The 22,721-nt window shown below is 41.7% G+C and overlaps 1 protein-coding gene across 3 annotated transcripts in view; it reads right to left on the bottom strand.

Moving 5' to 3' along the window:
• creb3l1 (cAMP responsive element binding protein 3-like 1) overlaps nt 1–22,721 on the bottom strand; it is a 79,227-nt gene that overhangs the window by 15,506 nt on the left and 41,000 nt on the right. For all 3 annotated transcript variants that reach the window (XM_060912093.1, XM_060912095.1, XM_060912094.1), the window contains exons 4-8: nt 20,501–20,585; nt 14,526–14,767; nt 12,211–12,360; nt 11,988–12,046; nt 11,179–11,247 (exon numbers count right to left, since the gene is read on the bottom strand). In XM_060912093.1, coding sequence (XP_060768076.1) covers nt 11,179–11,247; nt 11,988–12,046; nt 12,211–12,360; nt 14,526–14,767; nt 20,501–20,585 — 605 coding nt within the window. The remainder of the gene's footprint in view (nt 1–11,178; nt 11,248–11,987; nt 12,047–12,210; nt 12,361–14,525; nt 14,768–20,500; nt 20,586–22,721) is intronic.

A 22,721-nucleotide genomic window follows, 5' to 3' on the forward strand; every position in this document is an offset into this window, starting at 1 on the left:
AAATGCCGATTGGCAACTAAACATCGGCAAAGACTGGGAGATGTTGAGAAAGATTTGAGGCTGAGACTGTCTTCAATTACCCCAAATATCAGAGAACTCTGTGCCAAGATGCAGGCCCATCCGTCGCATTAACATTGGTATGTATTTGGCCAAATGGCATTGATCTTGCTAAAAATATATACTGCTACTGAAAATAGGACCTATATAGCCTACTGACCCACCCACCGTCTGTCTGTCTGTCTCTCTCTCGCTGCAGACTGAGCCGCCAGCGCTGCACTTCACAATCAGATGGATCCTCTTCTTTATCTGTTCCTGATATGCTCCTTAATTGTTGTATCTCTTTAAAATGCATATGTTCATAATTATCATTGCTATTTTTACTGTTATTATATGTTAACTTTTTTGCAAATTAAATTCATTCTCAATTCATTTTCATAACCTTGTAATGACAGGGTTGTGTTGCTAGTGTTTTAAACACGGATGAAAATCATATATTTTCCCCATATCTGGCTGGTAAACTACATGCCTCGATGTGATCTCCCTTTGTAATGAATTTGCACATTTACCGTGTTGCAACGTTTTAAAACTGTTACATTTCAATCAAATTCTATCTAATTCAAATACGAGAGCGCATAATATGTTAATGTGATTCGATGTTCTCATTCGAGCATGACGTGCTGCCTTTGTAAGAAAGTTTTGGTGGTTTTTTTTTTCCACTTTTGTGGTTTCCTGCAGGTGTGGCAAATGATGTTTGTTATCATTTAGCACGATTAAAGATGCTTCCCTTATAAGAAAGCGTGTGGTTTTTTGAAACTGGGGAACTGGGGGTGCGTCAACCTGGTTGGAGTATAGAAGGGGGTGCGTGGCCAAAAAAGTTTGGGAACCGCTGCTGTACACCAACACAACCCATCTAACTTGAAGGAGTTGGAGCAGTTTTACCTTGAGGAATGGGCAAAAATCCCAGTGGCTAGATGTGCTAAGCTAATAGAGACATACCCCAAGAGACTTGCAGCTGTAATTGTCGCAAAAGGTGACTCTATAAAGTATTGACTTTTTTGGGGGGTGGGGTGGAGTGAGTACTTATGTACACTCCAGATTTCTGTTTTTTCATCTTAATTATTGTTTGTGTCACAATAAAAAAAACAATGTGCACCTTTAAAGTGGTAGGCATGTTGTGTAAATCAAATGGCGCTAACACCCCCCCAAATCCATTTTAATTCGAGCTTGTAATGCAACAAAACAAAAAATGTAACATACACACACACCTCCATTATCTGTAGCTGCTTATCGTTTACAGGGTTGCAGGCAAGTTGCAGCCTATCCCAGCTGACTATGGGCAAGAGGTGGGGTACACCCTGGACAAGTCACCAGGTCATTGCAGGACTGACACATAGAGACAAACAACCATTCACACTCATACTTACGGTCAATTTTGAGCCACCAATCAGCCTAACCTCCATGTCTTTGGGGGAAACCCACGTAGAGAACATGCAAACTCCACACAGAAAGGTCCTCATTGGCTGCTGGGCTTGAACCCAGGACCTTCTTGCTGTGAGGCAACAATGCTCTACCACTACACCACTGTGCCCCATGGTTATGCTGTATAAAATTAGTATATTTTACAGTTTAAGTTTATGTTAAAATGCCATTGTGTAATAACATGGACAGAAATTAAATCCTCACTACACTTAACTTTACACATTTAATGCATTTAATGTGCTTATTTTCACTGGTGGAGTGATTTTAGACTTTTTGTTTTGTAAAAAGAGCTACATTGAGGCCCTCTGCAATGTGCAATGCAGTACCACCATAGCCCACTGGGGGGCTGCAGCTGCCCTGAACCTGATTTTGTACACTTCATCACAGAGACACTCAAACTGGCCAGCTAAATCCAAATCCATCCATCCATTATCTGTAGCTGCTTATCCTGTACAGGGTCCCAGGCAAGCTGGAGCCTATCCCAGCTGACTATGGGTGAGAGGCAGGGTACACCCTGGACAAGTTATCGCAGGGCTGACACAGAGACAAACAACCATTCACACTCACATTCACACCTATGATCAATTTAGAGCCACAAATGAACCTAACCTGCATGTATTTGGACTATGAGGGAAACCGGAGCACCTGGAGGAAACCCACACAGACACAGGAAGAACATGAAAACTCCACGCAGAAAGGCCCTCACCGGCCGCTGGGCTTGAACCCAGAACCTTCTTGCTGTGAAGTGACAGTGCTAACCACCGTACCACCCTAAATCCAAATCATCTCATCTCATCTCTAGACGCTTTATCCTGTCCTACAGGGTCGCAGGCAAGCTGGAGCCTATCCCAGCTGACTATGGGCGAAAGGTGGGGTACACCCTGGACAAGTCGCCAGGTCATCACAGGGCTGACACATAGACACAGACAACCATTCACACTCACACCTATGGTCAATTTAGAGCCACCATTTAGCCTAACCTGCATGTATTTGGATTGTGGGGGAAACCAGAGCACCTGGAGGAAACCCACACAGACACAGGAAGAACATGCAAACTCCACACAGAAAGGCCCTCACCGGCCGCTGGGCTTGAACCCAGAACCTTCTTGCTGTGAAGTGACAGTGCTAACCACCGTACCACCCTAAATCCAAATCATTTCCTCTAAATATACATATACTTTTAATACCCCAATTAATCAGTATATTAACACATTAGTCTCTAGAGTGTACACAGAAAAGTGTAAAAAGTAAAAACATCCAGTGAGTGATAGTCCGATGGGAAGAAACGCCTTGTTAGTGAGAGAGGTCTGAGGAGAATAGTCAGGCTGTATTGAGCTGACAGGAAGGCTATACAGTAACTCAAATAAGCACTCTGTACAACCGTGATGAGAAGAAAAGCATTTCAGAATGCATGACATGTTAAGCCTCGAGGTGGATGGGCTACAACAGCAGAAGACCAGATCAGGTTCCTCTCCATTCAGCTAAGAAGAGGAATCTGAGGTGTCCAAAATGGACAGCTGAAGATTGGACAAAGTCTAGGTGCCATAGTTTGTCCTTAATTTATTATTTCCTTTGCCCATTCCAGTCTTCTCGTCATTCTCTCAGGCATTCACTACCTCACATTAGCCATGCTTCCATTAACCTGCTTAAAATGCTTAACCAGGAAATTTTGAAATTACAGGGTTATGAAATGTGAAATGCACGATGTTATAGATGAAAAATTAAGTGGACTTTAGGTGTAAAAACATGTTAAAGTTGTAACATCAGTCCGTTAGGCCATTTCCCTGGGCGCAGCCATGCCGGATTAGCCAGATACATGGATGTATTAGGAGATGAAAACGAGGGTGGTGCTGCATGAAGTAGGATATCGCATGTCTTCTTCATTCTGTCCTGGATCCAAGACATTTGGCTGAGTGGCTTCATCAAGTAAAGTGAGAAAACTTTACTCCTGGAAAAAGCAGCAAATTGTGCCGTAAGCATTTTGTGTTTTGTGGAGGACTTGTATGAAAAAAAATCACTGGGAAGAAGCAAGATGCAATCTTGACTTTGTTTCACCACAAAGACACTGTATGCTGTCATGTTGCAGCATGACAGCATACAGTGTCATGTGTCAAACAGATGGAAGATAAGCAGGTAAATATATATTTTTAAATAAACAGGAATAAACTAGCCACTACTTTATCTTGTTTCCTTTTCTAATACTGCATTGCCATAAGTTTTGTGGAGAAATGCAAACAAACTGACTGAGAAGTCACGCTAGACCATAATATTATACTATAGTCAAGTCACACCTGTGCGCACAACAGGAGGACTCTCAGGTGCACTCCGAACTGACTCACAAATGACGCCTGCACGGGATTAAGGAGCAATCAGTGCACCTAAATAAGGGCTCAGAATGCAGACTTGCTTTGCGAAGTATTGTGTTTTTGTGAGACGTTACCGAGGCTTGTTTCCTGACTGATTTCCTGGTTTCTGTTTCCTGTTCCTCATTTTTGACCCTGCTTCTGTCTACGATATTCTGTTTGTGCCTCACTCGACCTTTTGCCTGTTTTACTGTTCACAATATATGCCTGCCGATTTGGACTGTTTGCACTTTTCTTTATAATAAAGATCTTCTGCACTTACATCTGTCTCCAGCCATCCCTGACAGAATACTTTGCCTCGCTAACAGAATACTTTGTCCTGCTGACACGAATATAACATGCACTTGTACACCTCCGCTGTGCTCACCGAAAATTACATAATGCACGATGGAGTTATGGTGGCCTCCCTGACAAAAAAAATAGTCCAGTCTATTTTCATCACTATAGTAGTTATATCTCATATCATCTCGAGCCGTTTTATCCTTCTACAGGGTCGCAGGCAAGCTGGAGCCTATCCCAGCTGACTATAGGCAAAAGGCAGGGTACACCCTGGACAAGTCACCAGGTCATCACAGGGCTGACACAGACAACCATTCACACCTACGGTCAATTGAGAGCGACCAGTTAACCTAACCTGCATATCTTTGGGGAAAACTGTAGCATCTGGAGGAAACCCACATGGACAACATGCAAACTCCACACAGAAAGGCCCTCGCTGGCATGGGGCTCGAACCTGGACCTTCTTGCTGTGAGGCAACAGCGCTAACCACTACACCACCATGCCGCCCCGGTAGTTATATTGTTAAGAACAAATTCAGCATGCAGCTTTTTTTAATTTTATTTTATAAAGGACAGACATAAAGACCAACTTTTCGCTCAATTTGTTTATTTGCAAGATATTTTCTTGAATGGTTTATTTGAAATTGCAAACTAAAAAAATGAATAATGGAAACGTGAATTTCAAAAAAACTCAAATATTGCAAAAATGTTTTTATGCTCGCATGAGGTGGTTTTTCAGATGATTCGAGAAAGCAATATTTTGCAAAATTGAAATGGAAACACATTTTTCGTATGACATGAAATGAAGAGTAAAATGAAATGCTACCTTTCTGAAAAAAGCACACTCTGTAAGAGCTATCATGAGAAGAGAAATGTTCACGAGAGGAGAAAACCCAGCCCTCAGTAGAAACCTGGCTACTTCTTCACTCTAACTCCTGAAGTGGTTGGTAATTTCATCTCATCTCATTATCTCTAGCCGCTTTATCCTGTTCTACAGGGTCGCAGGCAAGCTGGAGCCTATCCCAGCTGACTACGGGCGAAAGGCGGGGTACACCCTGGACAAGTCGCCAGGTCATCACAGGGCTGACACATACACTGCGTTTACATGCACATAGAGAAAGTCGAATTTCTGCCGTAGCTCGTCTGAAATCGAAGCTCTAAATGGCATGTAAACACCTTAGCTAGGCTGAAATTGAATCGAACTTGATTTCTCACAATCGAGCTACACGACCTAGATTATGTGATTTTTGCCGAGCTACTTAGTGCATGTAAACCCTATCGAGCCACGCAGTCCAGCTACTTACTTCAGCACTGCCCCTTCCGGAAGTGACAAGTGACGAGACCACAAGTGGGAAACACAACACCCTCGGTCGAAAAAAAAAAAAAACCAGCCTCGGTCGGCATGACACTTCACCTTAGCCGCCCACTTTATTAGGAACACTTCTGTTCATACATACAAACTACAAACACTCTTCTTAGAGTTTAGAGTTTATTTTATTTTTAAAAGGGACAGTGTACAAATTAAACATTATCCTTGCGGTAAGGACAGATGTCTGTACCAGGTTATAGCAGTACATGCTAATTTCCGCCTGTAGTCCCTTTGTTTATACTCTTGAATAGATCTTCTTCATGACAACAACCGGAAGTGTACCAACACGATGGGGCGTGTAGCGCCACCTGTGGCTCGGGTGCACAATGCACCTCATAACAATAGCTCGATTTAAACACTGTGCATGTAGGATTGGATTTCTCTGGCACCCCTGCTGGGACCCTTTGCTCGATTACTGACAGTAGCTCGATTTGGATGTGCATGTAAACGTAGTGATAGACACAGACAACTATTCACTCACATTCACACCTACGGTCAATTTAGAGTCACCAGTTAACCTAACTTGCATGTCTTTGGACTGTGGGGGAAACCGGAGCACCTGGAGGAAACCCACACGGAGACGGGGAGAACATGCAAACTCTGCACAGAAAAGCCCTCGCTGACCACGGGGCTCAAACCCGGACCTTCTTGCTGTGAGGCGACAGCGCTAACCACTACACCACCGTGCCGCCCCTGTTGGTAATTTTAATTTATTTATTTTTAATTTGCAACATCTAAGAAACAGTTTATGCCCAAGTCTCACTCTTGCTTCAGTGTGCGATGTCACTTGGATACTGTAGACTTGTACCTTCTAACTGCTGCTGTCATCATACAGTGGTGTTTGAAAGTTTGTGAACCCTTTAGAATTTTCTATATTTCTGCATAAATATGATCTAAAATATCATCAAATTTTCACACAAGTCCTAAAAGTAGATAAAGAGAACCCGGTTAAACAAATGAGACAAAAATATTATACTTGGTCATTTATTTATTGAGGAAAATGAGCCAATATTACATATCTGTGAGTGGCAAAAATATGTGAACCTCAAGGATTAACAGTTAACTTGAAGGTGAAATTAGAGTCAGGTGTTTTCAATCAATGGGATGACAATCAGGTGTGAGTGGGCACCGTGTTTTATTTAAAGAAGAGGGATCTATCAAAATCTGATCTTCACAACACGTTTGTGGAAGTATATCATGGCATGAGCAAAGGAGATTTCTGAGGACCTGAGAAAAAGCGCTGCTGATGTTCATCAGGCTGGAAAAGGTTAAAAAACCATCTCTAAAGAGTTTGAACTCCACCAATCCACAGTCAGACAGATTGTGTACAGATGGAGGAAATTCAAAACCATTGTTAGTCTCCCCAGGAGTGGTCAACCAACAAAGATCACTCCAAGAGCAAGGCGTGTAATAGTCGGCAAGGTCACAAAGGACCCCAGGGTAACTTCTAAGCAGCTGAAGGCCACTCTCACATTGGCTAATGTTCATGAGTCGACCATCAGGAGAACACTGAACAACAATGGTGTGCATAGCAGGGTTGCAAGGAGAAAGCCACTGTTCTCCAAAAAGAACATTGTTGCTCGTTTGCAGTTTGCTAAATACCACATGGACAAGCCAGAAGGCAATTGGAAAAATGTTTTGTGGATGGATGAGACCAAAATAGAACTTTTTGATTTAAATAAGAAGCGTTATGTTTGGAGAAAGGAAAACACTGCATTCCGGCATAAGAACCTTATTCCATCTGTGAAACTTGATGGTGGTAGTATCATGGTTTGGGGCTGTTTTGCTGCATCTGGGCCAGGACGGCTTGCCATCATTGATGGAACAATGAATTCTGAATTATACCAGTGAATTCTAATGGAAAATGTCAGGACATCCATCCATGAACTAAATCTCAAGAGAAAGTGGGTCATGCAGCAAGACAACGCCCCTAAGCACACAAGTCGTTCTACAACCCCGATTCCAAAAAAGTTGGGACAAAGTACAAATTGTAAATAAAAACGGAATGCAATGATGTGGAAGTTTCAAAATTCCATATTTTATTCAAAATAGAACATAGATGACATATCAAATGTTTAAACTGAGAAAATGTATCATTAAAAGAGAAAATTAGGTGATTTTAAATTTCATGACAACAACACATCCCAAAAAAGTTGGGGGGGGGCATTGTGGCTCAGGTGGATAAGGCGCCATACCATAAATCTGGGGACCCAGGTTCGATTCCAGCCCGAGGTCATTTCCTGATCTGTCTCTCCTGCTCATTTCCTGTCTCTACACTGTCCTATCCAATAATAAAAGGTGAAAAAAGCCCAAAAAAACTATCTTTAAAAAAAAAAAGTTGGGACAAGGCCATGTTTACCACTGTGAGACATCCCCCTTTCTCCTTACAACAGTCTGTAAATGTCTGGGGACTGAGGAGACAAGCTGCTCAAGTTTAGGGATAGGAATGTTAACCCATTCTTGTCTAATGTAGGATTCTAGTTGCTCAACTGTCTTAGGTCTTTTTTGTCGTATCTTCCGTTTTATGATGCGACAAATGTTTTCTGTGGGTGAAAGATCTGGACTGCAGGCTGGCCAGTTCAGTACCCGGACCCTTCTTCTACGCAGCCATGATGCTGTAATTGATGCAGTATGTGGTTTGGTATTGTCATGTTGGAAAATGCAAGGTCGTCCCTGAAAGAGACGTCGTCTGGATGGGAGCATATGTTGCTCTAGAACCTGGATATACCTTTCAGCATTGATGGTGTTTTTCAAGATGTGTAAGCTGCCCATGCCACATGCACTAATGCAACCCCATACCATCAGAGATGCAGGCTTCTGAACTGAGTGCTGATAACAACTTGGGTCGTCCTTCTCCTCTTTAGTCCGAATGACACGGCGTCCGTGATTTCCATAAAGAACTTCAAATTTTGATTCGTCTGACCACAGAACAGTTTTCCACTTTGCCACAGTCCATTTTAAATGAGCCTTGTCCCAGAGAAGACGTCTGCGCTTCTGGATCATGCTTAGATACGGCTTCTTCTTTGAACTATAGAGTTTTAGCTGGCAACGGCGGATGGCATGGTGAATTGTGTTCACAGATAATGTTCTCTGGAAATATTCCTGAGCCCATTTTGTGATTTCCAATACAGAAGCATGCCTGTATGTGATGCAGTGCCGTCTAAGGGCCCGAAGATCACGGGCACCCAGTATGGTTTTCCAGCCTTGACCCTTACGCACAGAGATTCTTCCAGATTCTCTGAATCTTTTGATGATATAATGCTCTGTAGATGATGATATGTTCAAACTCTTTGCAATTTTACACTGTTGAACTCCTTTCTGATATTGCTCCACTATTTGTCGGTGCAGAATTAGGGGGATTGGTGATCCTCTTCCCATCTTTACTTCTGAGAGCCGCTGCCACTCCAAGATGCTCTTTTTATACCCAGTCATGTTAATGACCTATTGCCAATTGACCTAATGAGTTGCAATTTGGTCCTCCAGCTGTTCCTTTTTTGTATCTTTAACTTTTCCAGCCTCTTATTGCCCCTGTCCCAACTTTTTTGAGATGTGTTGCTGTCATGAAATTTCAAATGAGTCAATATTTGGCATGAAATTTCAAAATGTCTCACTTTCGACATTTGATATGTTGTCTATGTTCTATTGTGAATACAATATCAGTTTTTGAGATTTGTAAATTATTGCATTCTGTTTTTATTTACAATTTGTACTTTGTCCCAACTTTTTTGGAATTGGGGTTGTACCAAAGAATGGTTAAAGAAGAATAAAGTTAATGTTTTGGAATGGCCAAGTCAAAGTCCTGACCTTAATCCAATCGAAATGTTGTGGAAGGACCTGAACTGAGCAGTTCATGTGAGGAAACCCACCAACATCCTAGAATTGAAGCTGTTCTGTACGGAGGAATGGGCTAAAATTCCTCCTGTTGATCAGTTCAGGACTGATCAACAGTTCCCGGAAACGTTTAGGTGCAGTTATTGCTGCACAAGGGGGTCAGACCAGATACTGAAAGCAAAGGTTCACATACTTTTGCCACTCACAGATATGTAATATTGGATCATTTTCCTCAATAAATAAATAACCAAGAACAATATTTTTGTTTCATTTGTTTATCTACTTTTAGGACTTGTGTGAAAATCTGATGATGTTTTAAGTCATATTTATGCAGAAATATAGAACATTCTAAAGGGTTCACAAACTTTCAAGCACCACTGTAAAAACAGATCTGTGATCAGCTAAAGTGACCATAGTGAACATCCTTTTAATCCAGTTATTACAGTTTAAGTTTGAGGTAGTGGTGGCTCAGTGGATTAAGACTCTAGCTTACTGATTTGGTGGTTTGAGCCCCAGTGCTGTCACTCAAGGCCTTTAGCCCTATCACCTCAATGACCCCACATACAAGTTGGGGGGAAAGATAGAAGTACTTTTTGAATTTGCTCTACTGTACTGATGATTTATTTTCTCACTATCAGTCTAACCCAGAAGAGGATGGAAGGCTTTCAAGTCTAGTTCTTCTCAAGGTTTCTTCTTCAAGTCATCTCCAGGAAAGTTTGCTTTCCACTGTCATCTCTGGTTTGCTCATGAAGGATCTCAGTCTCTATCCATATTTCTGTAAAATTGCTTTGTGACCATGTCTATTGGTAAAAGATCTATACAAATAAAACACAAATTGAATTTAATGAAACTTTATGAATGCATTCATCTTAATCAGTTATGTAATTTATAAAAACTCTGTAAGTCACTTATAAAAATGAAACATCAGAGCCAGAGCCAGTTAAGAGCTGTGACTGCAGAGGTCAAGTTCACTGAGGTGAACAGAAGAATTCCGAAATTTTCATTTTTGGGTGTGAAGTAACACTCCTTCACTTTCTCTCCTCTCTTCACTTCCTCTCACTCCCTAACCCTTTCCATCACTTATCCCTCACGCCCTTACTCTCTCCCTCTCACTCATACACAAAGCAGATCTCCTGCTCCAAGTGTCCGATCCAAACAGGATCACAGATCTGGGTGTTTGTAACTCCGTGTGATCCAGGGACTCCAGATGAGTAGAAATGTGTGTGTTCACATGTATGTGTGTGTACGAGGTTAGAAGGTAAAGGAACAAGTGCGCAATATAAAAAACTTTGAAAAGCAGTGTACAAAGGACGAATAAAAACCTTCTGTCGCAAAACGACATGGGTCACGGGAGCTTCCAGGGCGTCCAGGAATAACAAATCTGCTCAGCTCTTATACCAAGAACACTATTAATGGTCTGTGATCCAAGCCCCCCCCATGCGCGCACACACACACACACACATTAGCTCTAAACCCCCCTATTGGTGCAGCTTGAACTTTGGTAGCTGAGTCAGATCTGTACTTGTGCAAAGCAGCTCAGAGCCAACATACTTACTCTCTCTCTCTCTCTCTCTCTCTCTCACACACACACACACACACACACACACACACACACACACACACACACACACACACACACACACACTTTATCCTATAATGAGCAGTAAGAAGGCCCCATGCTGTGTGTGGCAGTAGGAGTGAACTATTATAATAGCAGAATGATGCTATAGCACTTACCATAATTAAACACATGCTAAAATCCACATATTACGCATACACACTCACACACACACACACACACACACACACACACACACACACACACACACACACACACCCTCCCTGCTCCTGTCTCACCTGTTTGCACTTTCGAGCGTCTCCACCTTCTTCCACAGTTCATTGTTCTCGGAAGTGTAGTTCTCCACCCTGCGCACACACGCACACGTTAAACCTTGATTAAACAAATGCACACTATACACATCCTACTGCATCCTTTAATCACACTACATCTTAACATCTGCCTTAAACATCAGAAGAGGCATATTCTGCTGTTGCAATGGAACAGAAATCATTTTACGTTTAAGATTGAAAGGTTTTTTTTATTTGCTCTACTTTATTTGGAACAGTGTGCATGTCATTAACAGTAAAGAAAAAAGAGTAAAGAGTAAAATGAAAGTGTGTGTGTATACGCATGTGTATGTGTGTATTCAGTGTGACTCCTGTCTCTCCAGTGCGCTCTTTAAACCATGAGAGCCTAAAAAGCAGCACGGGTTGGAATCTCTCGCTCTCTCACACACACACACACACACACACACACACTGACCAAGACGTTTATGGACCACTGCCACTGGCCTTAATATAGGAAAAGTCATCCAAAATTCACACATATGGAGCAGGAGATGTGAGAAGTGTGTGTGTGTGTGTGTGTGTGTGTGTGTGTGTGTGTGAGAGAGTGTGTGAGAGACAGACAGAAAAGAGAGAGAGAGAGAGAGAGAAAGAGAGAGAGAGAGATGTGCCAAGCTGGAAGAAGAGGAAGTAAATGGAGATGGATAGAAGACAGAATGATGAGCAGAAGATAAAGACAAAGAGGATGAACTGCAGAATAATAAGAACGAGAGTGAGAGAGAAATAGACAGAGTGACAGAAGCTGAGAGCTCAGCTCATACTTTTTCTCCAGACACTCCACATACTCCTTCTTCTTGCGCCGGCTCTCCTGTGCTGAGATCTGAACAAAGCCAGAGAAACGGATGAGTAAGGACAGAAAGAATGACTCTTAATTAAATGTCTGTGTTTCTCTGCTATAAGCCAGAGCTGCTTCCAATCTTCCACTTCAGAAAAGTTTAATTGAACATAAACATCATGTGGTCATTTAAAACCTTGCCAGCAAACCTTGTTTTTGATTTTTCTGCGAACTCGTTTGAGGGCTTTCTCCTCTGTCTTGGTCAACGGGAGTTTGTTCGGGATGGGGTAACCTTCAGCCATCAGCGTCCGCTTCTCCTCTTCTGTCAGCATCAGTGGACCTGACGTGCCCTGTAACTTCTGTACAGGAAAATAAATAAATAAATAAATAAAAGCAATTGCAGAAAGACCAAAAGCATCAAGGGCTATAAATAAGCAAAACAGAAATCACTAATTTTACAAAAAAAAAAAAAATCAACCTATAATTGTGAATTAAAGCATCCTTAAATGTCTTATTTTAACTGATAAAAATGGTTGAAAAATAGTAATTAGATTAATATGTTTTATGACAAGTAACTATTATAAATAGGCTCGGAACATTCCCTCATAAGAAATGTCAAGCTATATTAATTGAAATACCTATGTGTTTATGCAATCCAAACCCCACCTTTTCCCAAACACCCTGCTCATACAAACTTATTGGAGAAATGCAATTCTTGGGGCGGCACGGTGGTGTAGTGGTTAGCACTGTTACCTCACAGGCCAATGGGGCCTTTCTGTGTGGAGTTTGCATGTTCTCCGTGTCTGCATGGGTTTCTTCTGGGTGCTCCGCGTTTCCCCACAGTTCAAAGACACGCGGTTAGGTTAACATGGGGCAACCTTAGGCTGAGGTGCCCTTGAGCAAGGCACCTACCCCCCGACTGCTCACCGGGTGCAGTTAGCATGGCTGCCCACTGCTCTGAGTATGTGTGTGTGCTCATTGCTCATGTGTGTGTTCACTGCTTCAGATGGGTTAAATTCAGAGAGGAATTTCACAAGCGTACATGTGATGAATAAAGTTGTTGTTGTTCTTCTTCTACTAAAGTGATAAAGAAATAAAAAATTCTGTAATTAACTTCTGGAAACTGCTGCAAAAGGCTAACTGGCTGCTTGAACCCTAACTTGCACATAAATATGATTCAACCCTGAACAACTTGCATATTAATCTTTAGCATTAAACCTAGGGTATGTAATTTATTGTAGAAGCATGTTTTATTATATTTCTTGAAATTCTCTTTACATCCCAACAGCAATGAATAAATCAAATGCTTTGACAAAAAAAACCCCAAAAAACAAAACATCAACTGTGGCAGTTGCATGGCTGTAAAAAGCCTGTCCAATCAGATCATTCAGTCCTCATGAAATAATTGGATAGCCCACCTGGCTGTACTCTGGATTGCTACTCCAGTCATTACGTGTGATTGGAATTTTCCATAAGAGTCGGCAGACATATTGCTCAAGCCAGTGAACTAGTTAACAGCTGTGAGTATGATCAATAGCTATGTTTGTTGTTTATATTCATTATACTAATGATCAGGAAGGGAGGGGTTTGGTTTTTTTGATTGGATAATCTTAAAATCTAGCTTCCTCTTGCTGGTTTCTCCAAAATTACATACCCTAGCTTCAGTGGTGTCCAAAATGTATTTAATAATGAAATTTTCAGTTGGTTAATTTTTTTTTAATTTAAACTTCCATAATTGATATATTAGTTTATTTTCACTTTCATGAAAGGTTTCCGACATTATGCAAAATACCAATCAACAACACACTGGTACTGACATTTGAACTCTCACTTCCCTTCTGTCTAAGCAAGCGATATAGCAGTGCTTTAGTCCTTTAGTCTGTCCAGCTTGCTCTTCCTTAGCATTCTCATCTCTACAAAGCTTCACCTTTCTCTTGCAGAAGTTAAGTCACTCACTAACTGTGGCAGTGTTGTCTATAGTAGCTGCATTGACTTTTGGAACTTTGAGTCAGTTTGGAACATTGTGGAATGTTTGCTGTCTCCATTATTTCTACACTGAACATCGTTGTAAACTGGTGAGTGAAAAGAAGCTTGTTTGTTTTTAGGAGCTAACAGAGAATCATGACCATTTTCCTTAATGTTTGAGAATTTTTCCCCCTCAGAATAAATGCCTTTGTAACTGTGATAGCAACACCCCCCTGCGATGTGAGCATCAGACAGCTGCAAAAGTCTAAAAAATAATGAACATACAGCAACAACTAATAAATTAGCACCAGAATCACTAATCACATCATATATATTTGAATATAAACATATTCAGTGCATTTTAGGGTGGAGGTTTCCTTTACCAGTAGCCAAACCTGTCAATCTATATAAATGTAATGTATTTAACACTGTTAACACAGTGTTTTGTTCTGGTACTCTTTTTTATTTATTTATTTATTTATTTTTTAATTGTGCTGTTGTGCAGTTCAAACTGGAGTTATGAAGTGATGAATGCACATGTTCTGCATCTATATCTTACATGTGGAGCAGTGAGTAGTGGAGAGGATGAGATAGCTGTGGACGAGCGAGCCGGATGGCGGGCGGGGCTGGAGGGTGCTAGCGAATGAGGACTCTGTAGGCGGGTGGGGCTGGAGGGCGCCAGCAAATGAGGACTCTGCATGTGAGCTGGGCTGGATGGAGGCAGCGAATGAGGACTCTGTGATCCATCGCTGTCACTGCCGTGGCTGCTGGGAGGGGTCGGTGGGAGCTGCAGGTGCTCCTCTGAACAAAAACATGACTGTGTTACTATTGATAAGAATAACAAGCTGGAAATGGATTTCATACTAAACAGTTTGGCATGCCACATTAGCGTCTATTCATGTATCCACAGGCCGCAGCTGGCTGGAATAGGTCTGTTCTGAGCTCATTATGCTGGATTCAGCTGAATAACTTCAGCTACTGGAAATTAAGCCTCACAGAATGAACAAATACACAGTGCTGATCTTAAGCCATTTTCTGGCTAGTAAATTAAAAAACTTCATTTGGACTAGGATTAGGAGTCAGTGAGGTGTTTTTTTTTTTTTCCACTTGACACTGCGTATGAATCCTTATATTCATGATAAATGCTGAATACACAGCATCTAGCTTAGTGGTCTTAGAGTCTACCTAGTACTCCATGTGCTCAATAATATCCTATTCAGCCAAAGAATGAGTGACTCCAAGTGCCTGATAATATTACCTAGATATCATAGCACTTTTAGGACAGATAGGTTTTTTTAAATATTAAATTCAAAAAAATACAGTGGTGCTTGAAAGTTTGTGAATCCTTTAGAATTTTCGATATTTCTGCATAAATATGACCTAAAATATAATCAGATTTTCACACAAGTCCTAAAAGTAGATAAAGAAAACCCAGTGAAACAAATGAGACAAAAATATTATACTTGGTCATTTATTTACTGAGGAAAATGATCCAATATTACATATCTGTGAGTGGCAAAAGTATGTGAACCTCTAGGATTAGCAGTTAATCTCATCTCATTATCTCTAGCCGCTTTATCCTTCTACAGGGTCGCAGGCAAGCTGGAGCCTATCCTAGCTGACTACGGGCGAAAGGCGGGGTACACCCTGGACAAGTCGCCAGGTCATCACAGGGCTGACACATAGACACAGACAACCATTCACATTCACACCTACGGTCAATTTAGAGTCACCAGTTAACCTAACCTGCATGTCTTTGGACTGTGGGGGAAACCGGAGCACCCAGAGGAAACCCACATGGACACGGGGAGAACATGCAAACTCTGCACAGAAAGGCCCTCGCCGGCCACGGGGCTCGAAGCTGGACCTTCTTGCTGTGAGGCGACAGCGCTAACCACTACACCACCGTGCCGCCCATTAGCAGTTAATTTAAAGGTGAAATTAGAGTCAGCTGTTTTCAATCAATGAGATGAGAATCAGGCGGCACGGTGGTGTAGTGGTTAGCGCTGTCGCCTCACAGCAAGAAGGTCCGGGTTTGAGCCCCGTGGCCGGTGAGGTCCTTTATGTGCGGAGTTTGCATGTTCTCCCTGTGTCTACGTGGGTTTCCTCCGGGTGCTCCGGTTTCCCCCACAGTCCAAAGACATGCAGGTTAGGTTAACTGGTGACTCTAAATTGACCGTAGGTGTGAATGGTTGTCTGTGTCTATGTGTCAGCCCTGTGATGACCTGGCGACTTGTCCAGGGTGTACCTCGCCTTTCGCCCGTAGTCAGCTGGGATAGGCTCCAGCTTGCATGCGACCCTGTAGAACAGGATAAAACGGCTAGAGATAATGAGATGAGATGACAATCAGGTGTGAGTGGGCACCTTGTTTTATTTAAAGAACAGGGATCTATCAAAGTCTGATCTTCACAACACATGTTTGTGGAAGTGTATCATGGCACAAACAAAGGAGATTTCTGAGGACCTCAGAAGAAGCGTTGTTGATACTCATCAGGCTGGAAAAGGTTAAAAAAACATTTCTAAAGAGTTTTGACTCCACCAATCCACAGTCAGACAGACTGTGTACAAATGGAGGAAATTCAAGACCATTGTTACCCTCCCCAGGAGTGGTCGACCAACAAAAATTACTCCAAGAGCAAGGCGTGTAATAGTCGGCGAGGTCACAAAGGACCCCAGGGTAACTTCTAAGCAACTGAAAGCCTCTCTCACATTGGCTAATGTTAAATGTTCATGAGTTCACCATCAGGAGAACACTGAACAAAAGTGGTGTGCATGGCAGAATTGCAAGGAGAAAGCCATTGCTCTCCAGCAAGAACATTACTGCTCGTCTGCAGTTTGCTAAAGATCACGTGGACAAGCCAGTAGACTATTGGAAAAATGTTTTTTTGGATGGATGAGACCAAAATAGAACTTTTTGGTTGAAATGAGAAGCGTTATGTTTGGAGAAAGGAAAACACTGCATTCCAGCATAAGAACCTTATCCCATCTGTGAAACATGGTGGTGGTAGTATCATGGTTTGGGCCTGTTTTGCTGCATCTGGGCCAGGATGGCTTGCCATCATTGAGGGAACAATCAATTCTGAATTATACCAGTGAATTCTAAAGGAAAATGTCAGGACATCTGTCCATGAACTGAATCTCAAGAGAAGGTGGGTCATGCAGCAAAACAATGACCCTAAGCACACAAGTCGTTCTACCAAATAATGGCTAAAGAAGAATAAAGTTAATGTTTTGGAACGGACAAGTCAAAGTCCTGACCTTAATCCAATCGAAATATTGTGGAAGGACCTGAAGCGAGCAGTTCATGTGAGGAAACCCACCAGAATCCCAGAGTTGAAGCTGTTCTGTACGGAGGAATGGGCCCAAATTCCTCCAAACCAGTGTACAAGACTGATCAACAGTTACTGGAAACGTTTAGTTGCAGTTATTACTGCACAAACGGGTCACACCGGATACTGAAAGCAAAGATTCACATACTTTTGCCACTCACAGATATGTAATATTGGCTCATTTTCCTCAATAAATAAATGACCAAGTATAATATTTTTGTCTCATTTGTTTAACTGGGTTCTCTTTATCTACTTTAGGACTTGTGTGAAAATCTGATGATGTTTTAGGTCCTGTTTATGCAGAAATATAGAAAATTCTAAAGGGTTCACAAACTTTCAAGCACCACTGTGCTAGATGTCCTATATCTCAGTTTCAAAATTTAAAGAAAGATGATATGCAATGTCACACTTTTAAAATGAAATAAACTGTTAGCCTTGATGAGCCGTTCACTATAAACTGACAGGTGTGAGATTGGAGGGCTTCTGTAAGCAGTCACTACTGTATGTACCCAGCACATTTAATCTCTGAGGCCTTCACACACAACAGGAAGACTTCACTGCAAAAAAAAAAAAAAAGTTATGCCAACTTAAAAATTCAAGGCAACTTACTGCACAGGATTTTTGAGTTTATGTGACAACTAAGATTTTTAAGTTTTGAAGAAAGTTGTGCCAATTATACTTTTGGTCTCAGATAACTTCGCCTTCATATTCACACAAACTTATTTTTTTCAGTTTTACATGATAAGAATTCAACTTTAAGGCCACTAATCTTTCATCCAAGTAAAAACTAATTTGACAAATGAAATGTGCAAATAATTCAGTATACTGAATTGTTTGCACATTTCGTTTGTCAAATTAGCTTCAGGCTTAAAATAAGTGAATGTGTGACTTAACAAAAAAAGCACTGGAACTACAGTTTTATAGCAGTTTTGCTACCATCATGTTAACATAAACATGCTATTTGAACTGGATTGTTTGTTTTATTGTGGGATAAAAAGAAAATTGAACTCAAATTTTGAAGTTTTTACTTGGATGAAAGATTAGTGGCCTTAAAGTTGAATTCTTATCATGTAAAACTGAAAAAATTAAGTTTGTGTGAATATGAAGACCAAAAGTATAAGTTGGCACAACTTTCTTCAAAACTTAAAAATCTTAGTTGTCACATAAACTCAAAAATCCTGTGCAGTAAGTTGCCTTGAATTTTTAAGTTGGCATAACTTTTTTTTTTTTTTTTGCAGTGAAGTCTTCCTGTTGTGTGTGAAGGCCTCAGAGATTAAATGTGCTGGGTACATACAGTAGTGACTGCTTACAGAAGCCCTCCAATCTCACACCTGTCAGTTTATAGTGAACGGCTCATCAAGGCTAACAGTTTATTTCATTTTAAAAGTGTGACATTGCATATCATCTTTCTTTAAATTTTGAAACTGAGATATAGGACATCTAGCACAGTGGTGCTTGAAAGTTTGTGAACCCTTTAGAATTTTCTATATTTCTGCATAAACAGGACCTAAAACATCATCAGATTTTCACACAAGTCCTAAAGTAGATAAAGAGAACCCAGTTAAACAAATGAGACAAAAATATTATACTTGGTCATTTATTTATTGAGGAAAATGAGCCAATATTACATATCTGTGAGTGGCAAAAGTATGTGAATCTTTGCTTTCAGTATCTGGTGTGACCCGTTTGTGCAGTAATAACTGCAACTAAACGTTTCCAGTAACTGTTGATCAGTCTTGTACACTGGTTTGGAGGAATTTGGGCCCATTCCTCCGTACAGAACAGCTTCAACTCTGGGATTCTGGTGGGTTTCCTCACATGAACTGCTCGCATCAGGTCCTTCCACAATATTTCGATTGGATTAAGGTCAGGACTTTGACTTGCCCGTTCCAAAACATTAACTTTATTCTTCTTTAGCCATTATTTGGTAGAACGACTTGTGTGCTTAGGGTCATTGTTTTGCTGCATGACCCACCTTCTCTTGAGATTCAGTTCATGGACAGATGTCCTGACATTTTCCTTTAGAATTCACTGGTATAATTCAGAATTGATTGTTCCCTCAATGATGGCAAGCCATCCTGGCCCAGATGCAGCAAAACAGGCCCAAACCATGATACTACCACCACCATGTTTCACAGCTGGGATAAGGTTCTTATGCTGGAATGCAGTGTTTTCCTTTCTCCAAACATAACGCTTCTCATTTCAACCAAAAAGTTCTATTTTGGTCTCATCCATCCAAAAAAACATTTTTCCAATAGTCTACTGGCTTGTCCACGTGATCTTTAGCAAACTGCAGACGAGCAGCAATGTTCTTGCTGGAGAGCAGTGGCTTTCTCCTTGCAATTCTGCCATGCACACCACTGTTGTTGAGTGTTCTCCTGATGGTGAACTCATGAACATTTAACATTAGCCAATGTGAGAGAGGCTTTCAGTTGCTTAGAAGTTACCCTGGGGTCCTTTGTGACCTCACCGACTATTACACGCCTTGCTCTTGGAGTAATTTTTGTTGGTCGACCACTCCTGGGGAGGGTAACAATGGTCTTGAATTTCCTCCATTTGTACACAGTCTGTCTGACTGTGGATTGGTGGAGTCAAAACTCTTTAGAAATGTTTTTTTAACCTTTTCCAGCCTGATGAGTATCAACAACGCTTTTTCTGAGGTCCTCAGAAATCTCCTTTGTTTGTGCCATGATACACTTCCACAAACATGTGTTGTGAAGATCAGACTTTGATAGATCCCTGTTCTTTAAATAAAACAAGGTGCCCACTCACACCTGATTCTCATCTCATTATCTCTAGCTGTTTTATCCTGTTCTACAGGGTCGCAGGCAAGCTGGAGCCTATCCCAGCTGACTACGGGCGAGAGGCAGGGTACACCCTGGACAAGTCATCAGGTCATCATAGGGCTGACACATAGACACAGACAACCACTCACACTCACACCTACGGTCAATTTAGAGTCACCAGTTAACCTAACCTGCATGTCTTTGGACTGTGGGGGAAACCGGAGCACCCGGAGGAAACCCACGCGGACACGGGGAGAACATGCAAACTCCGCACAGAAAGGCCCTCGCCGGCCCCGGGGCTCGAACCCAGGACCTTCTTGCTGTGAGGCGACAGCGCTAACCACTACACCACCGTGTATATATATATATATATTTTTTTCATTCTCGCTCTCTCTGTGTGTGTGTGTGTGTAAAATCACCTGTGGGGACACTGAGGAACTGGTTGACCTCTCTGGGCTCTGCTTTGATAGTAGGTACTGCGTTTGAGTTCTGTTCTTGGCCCACCTGAAACACCCAGCAACATAAAACAAAATGCTTTCATATGTATTCATATTTATACAGATTCTGTATGGTTACAACACAGACGACAGCAACTTAAATAACCACTCTTTCCAAGCAGGAGTGGAACCCGATTTAGTCTGCTGCTATTGTAGTCCATCTACCTGAGATGGTTTTCTGCTCACCACAGTTGTAAAGAGTGATGTAATGGACGTACTGTATGTATGTACGTACATATGTAAATTTGTACTGTATGTACTTACGTACATACTCTATGTACAGTGGTGCTTGAAAGTTTGTGCACTCTTTAGAATTTTCTATATTTCTGCATATATATATATATATGACCTAAAATATCATCAGATTTTCACACGAGTCCTAAAAGTAGATAAAGAGAACCCAATTAAACAAATGAGACAAAAATATTATACTTGGTCATTTATTTCTTGAGAAAAATGATCCAATATTACATATCTGTGAGTGGCAAAAGTATGTGAACCTCTAGGATTAGCAGTTAATTTGAAGGTGAAATTAGAGTCAGATGTTTGTCATCCCATTGATTGAAATCAGGTGTGAGTTGGCACCCTCATCTCATTATCTCTAGCCGCTTTATCCTGTTCTACAGGGTCGCAGGCAAGCTGGAGCCTATCCCAGCTGATTACGGGCGAAAGGCGGGGTACACCCTGGACAAGTCACCAGGTCATCACAGGGCTGACACATAGAGACAAACAACCATTCACACTCACATTCACACCTACGGTCAATTTAGAGTCACCAGTTAACCTAACCTGCATGTCTTTGGACTGTGGGGGAAACTGGAGCACCCGGAGGAAACCCATGCGGACACAGGGAGAACATGCAAACTCCACACAGAAAGGCCCTCGCTGGCCACGGGGCTCGAACCCGGATCTTCTTGCTGTGAGGCGACAGCGCTAACCACTACACCACCGTGCCGCCCGAGTTGGCACCCTGTTTTATTTAAAGAACAGGGATCTATGAAAGTCTGATCTTCACAGCACATGTTTGTGGAAGTGTATCATGGCACGAACAAAGGAGATTTCTGAGGACCTTAGAAAAAGCGCTGTTGATGCTCATCAGGCTGGAAAAGGTTACAAAACCATCCCTAAAGAGTTTGGACTCCACCAATCCACAGTCAGACAGATTGTGTACAAATGGAGGAAATTCAAGACCATTGTTACCCTCCCCAGGAGTGGTCGACCAACAAAGATCTCTCCAAGAGCAAGGCGTGTAATAGTTGGCGAGGTCACAAAGGACCCCAGGGTAACTTCTAAGCAACTGAAGGCCGCTCTCACATTGGCTAATGTTCATGAGTCCATCATCAGGAGAACACTGAACAACAATAGTGTGCATGGCAGGGTAGCAAGGAGAAAGCCACTGCTCTCCAGCAAGAACATTGCAGCTCGTCTGCAGTTTGCTAAAGATCAGATGGACAAGCCAGAAGGCTATTGGAAAAATGTTTTGTGGACGGATGAGACCAAAATAGAACTTTTTGGTTGAAATGAGAAGCGTTATGTTTGGAGAAAGGAAAACACTGCATTCCAGCATAAGAACCTTATCCCATCTGTGAAACATGGTGGTGGTAGTATCATGGTTTGGACCTGTTTTGCTGCATCTGGGCCAGGACAACTTGCTGTTATTGATGGAACAATGAATTCTGAATTATACCAGCAAATTCTAAAGGAAAATGTCAGGACATCTGTCCATGAACTGAATCTCAAGAGAAGGTGGGTCATGCAGCAAGACAACGACCCTAAGCACACAAGTCGTTCTACCAAAGAATGGTTAAAGAAGAATAAAGTTAATATTTTCGAATGGCCAAGTCAAAGTCCTGACCTTAATCCAATCGAAATGTTGTGGAAGGACCTGAAGCGAGCAGTTCATGTGAGGAAACCCACCAACATCCCAGAGTTGAAGCTGTTCTGTACAGAGGAATGTGCTATAATTCCTCCAAGCCGGTGTGCAGGACTGATCAACAGTTACTGGAAACATTTAGTTGCAGTTATTGCTGCACAAGGGGGTCACACCAGATACTGAAAGCAAAGGTTCACATACTTTTGCCAGTCACAGATATGTAATATTGGCTCATTTTCCTCAATAAATAAATGACCAAGTATAATATTT

The sequence above is a fragment of the Neoarius graeffei genome, chromosome 27 (genome assembly GCF_027579695.1).
Source record: "Neoarius graeffei isolate fNeoGra1 chromosome 27, fNeoGra1.pri, whole genome shotgun sequence".
Taxonomy (NCBI): domain Eukaryota; kingdom Metazoa; phylum Chordata; class Actinopteri; order Siluriformes; family Ariidae; genus Neoarius; species Neoarius graeffei.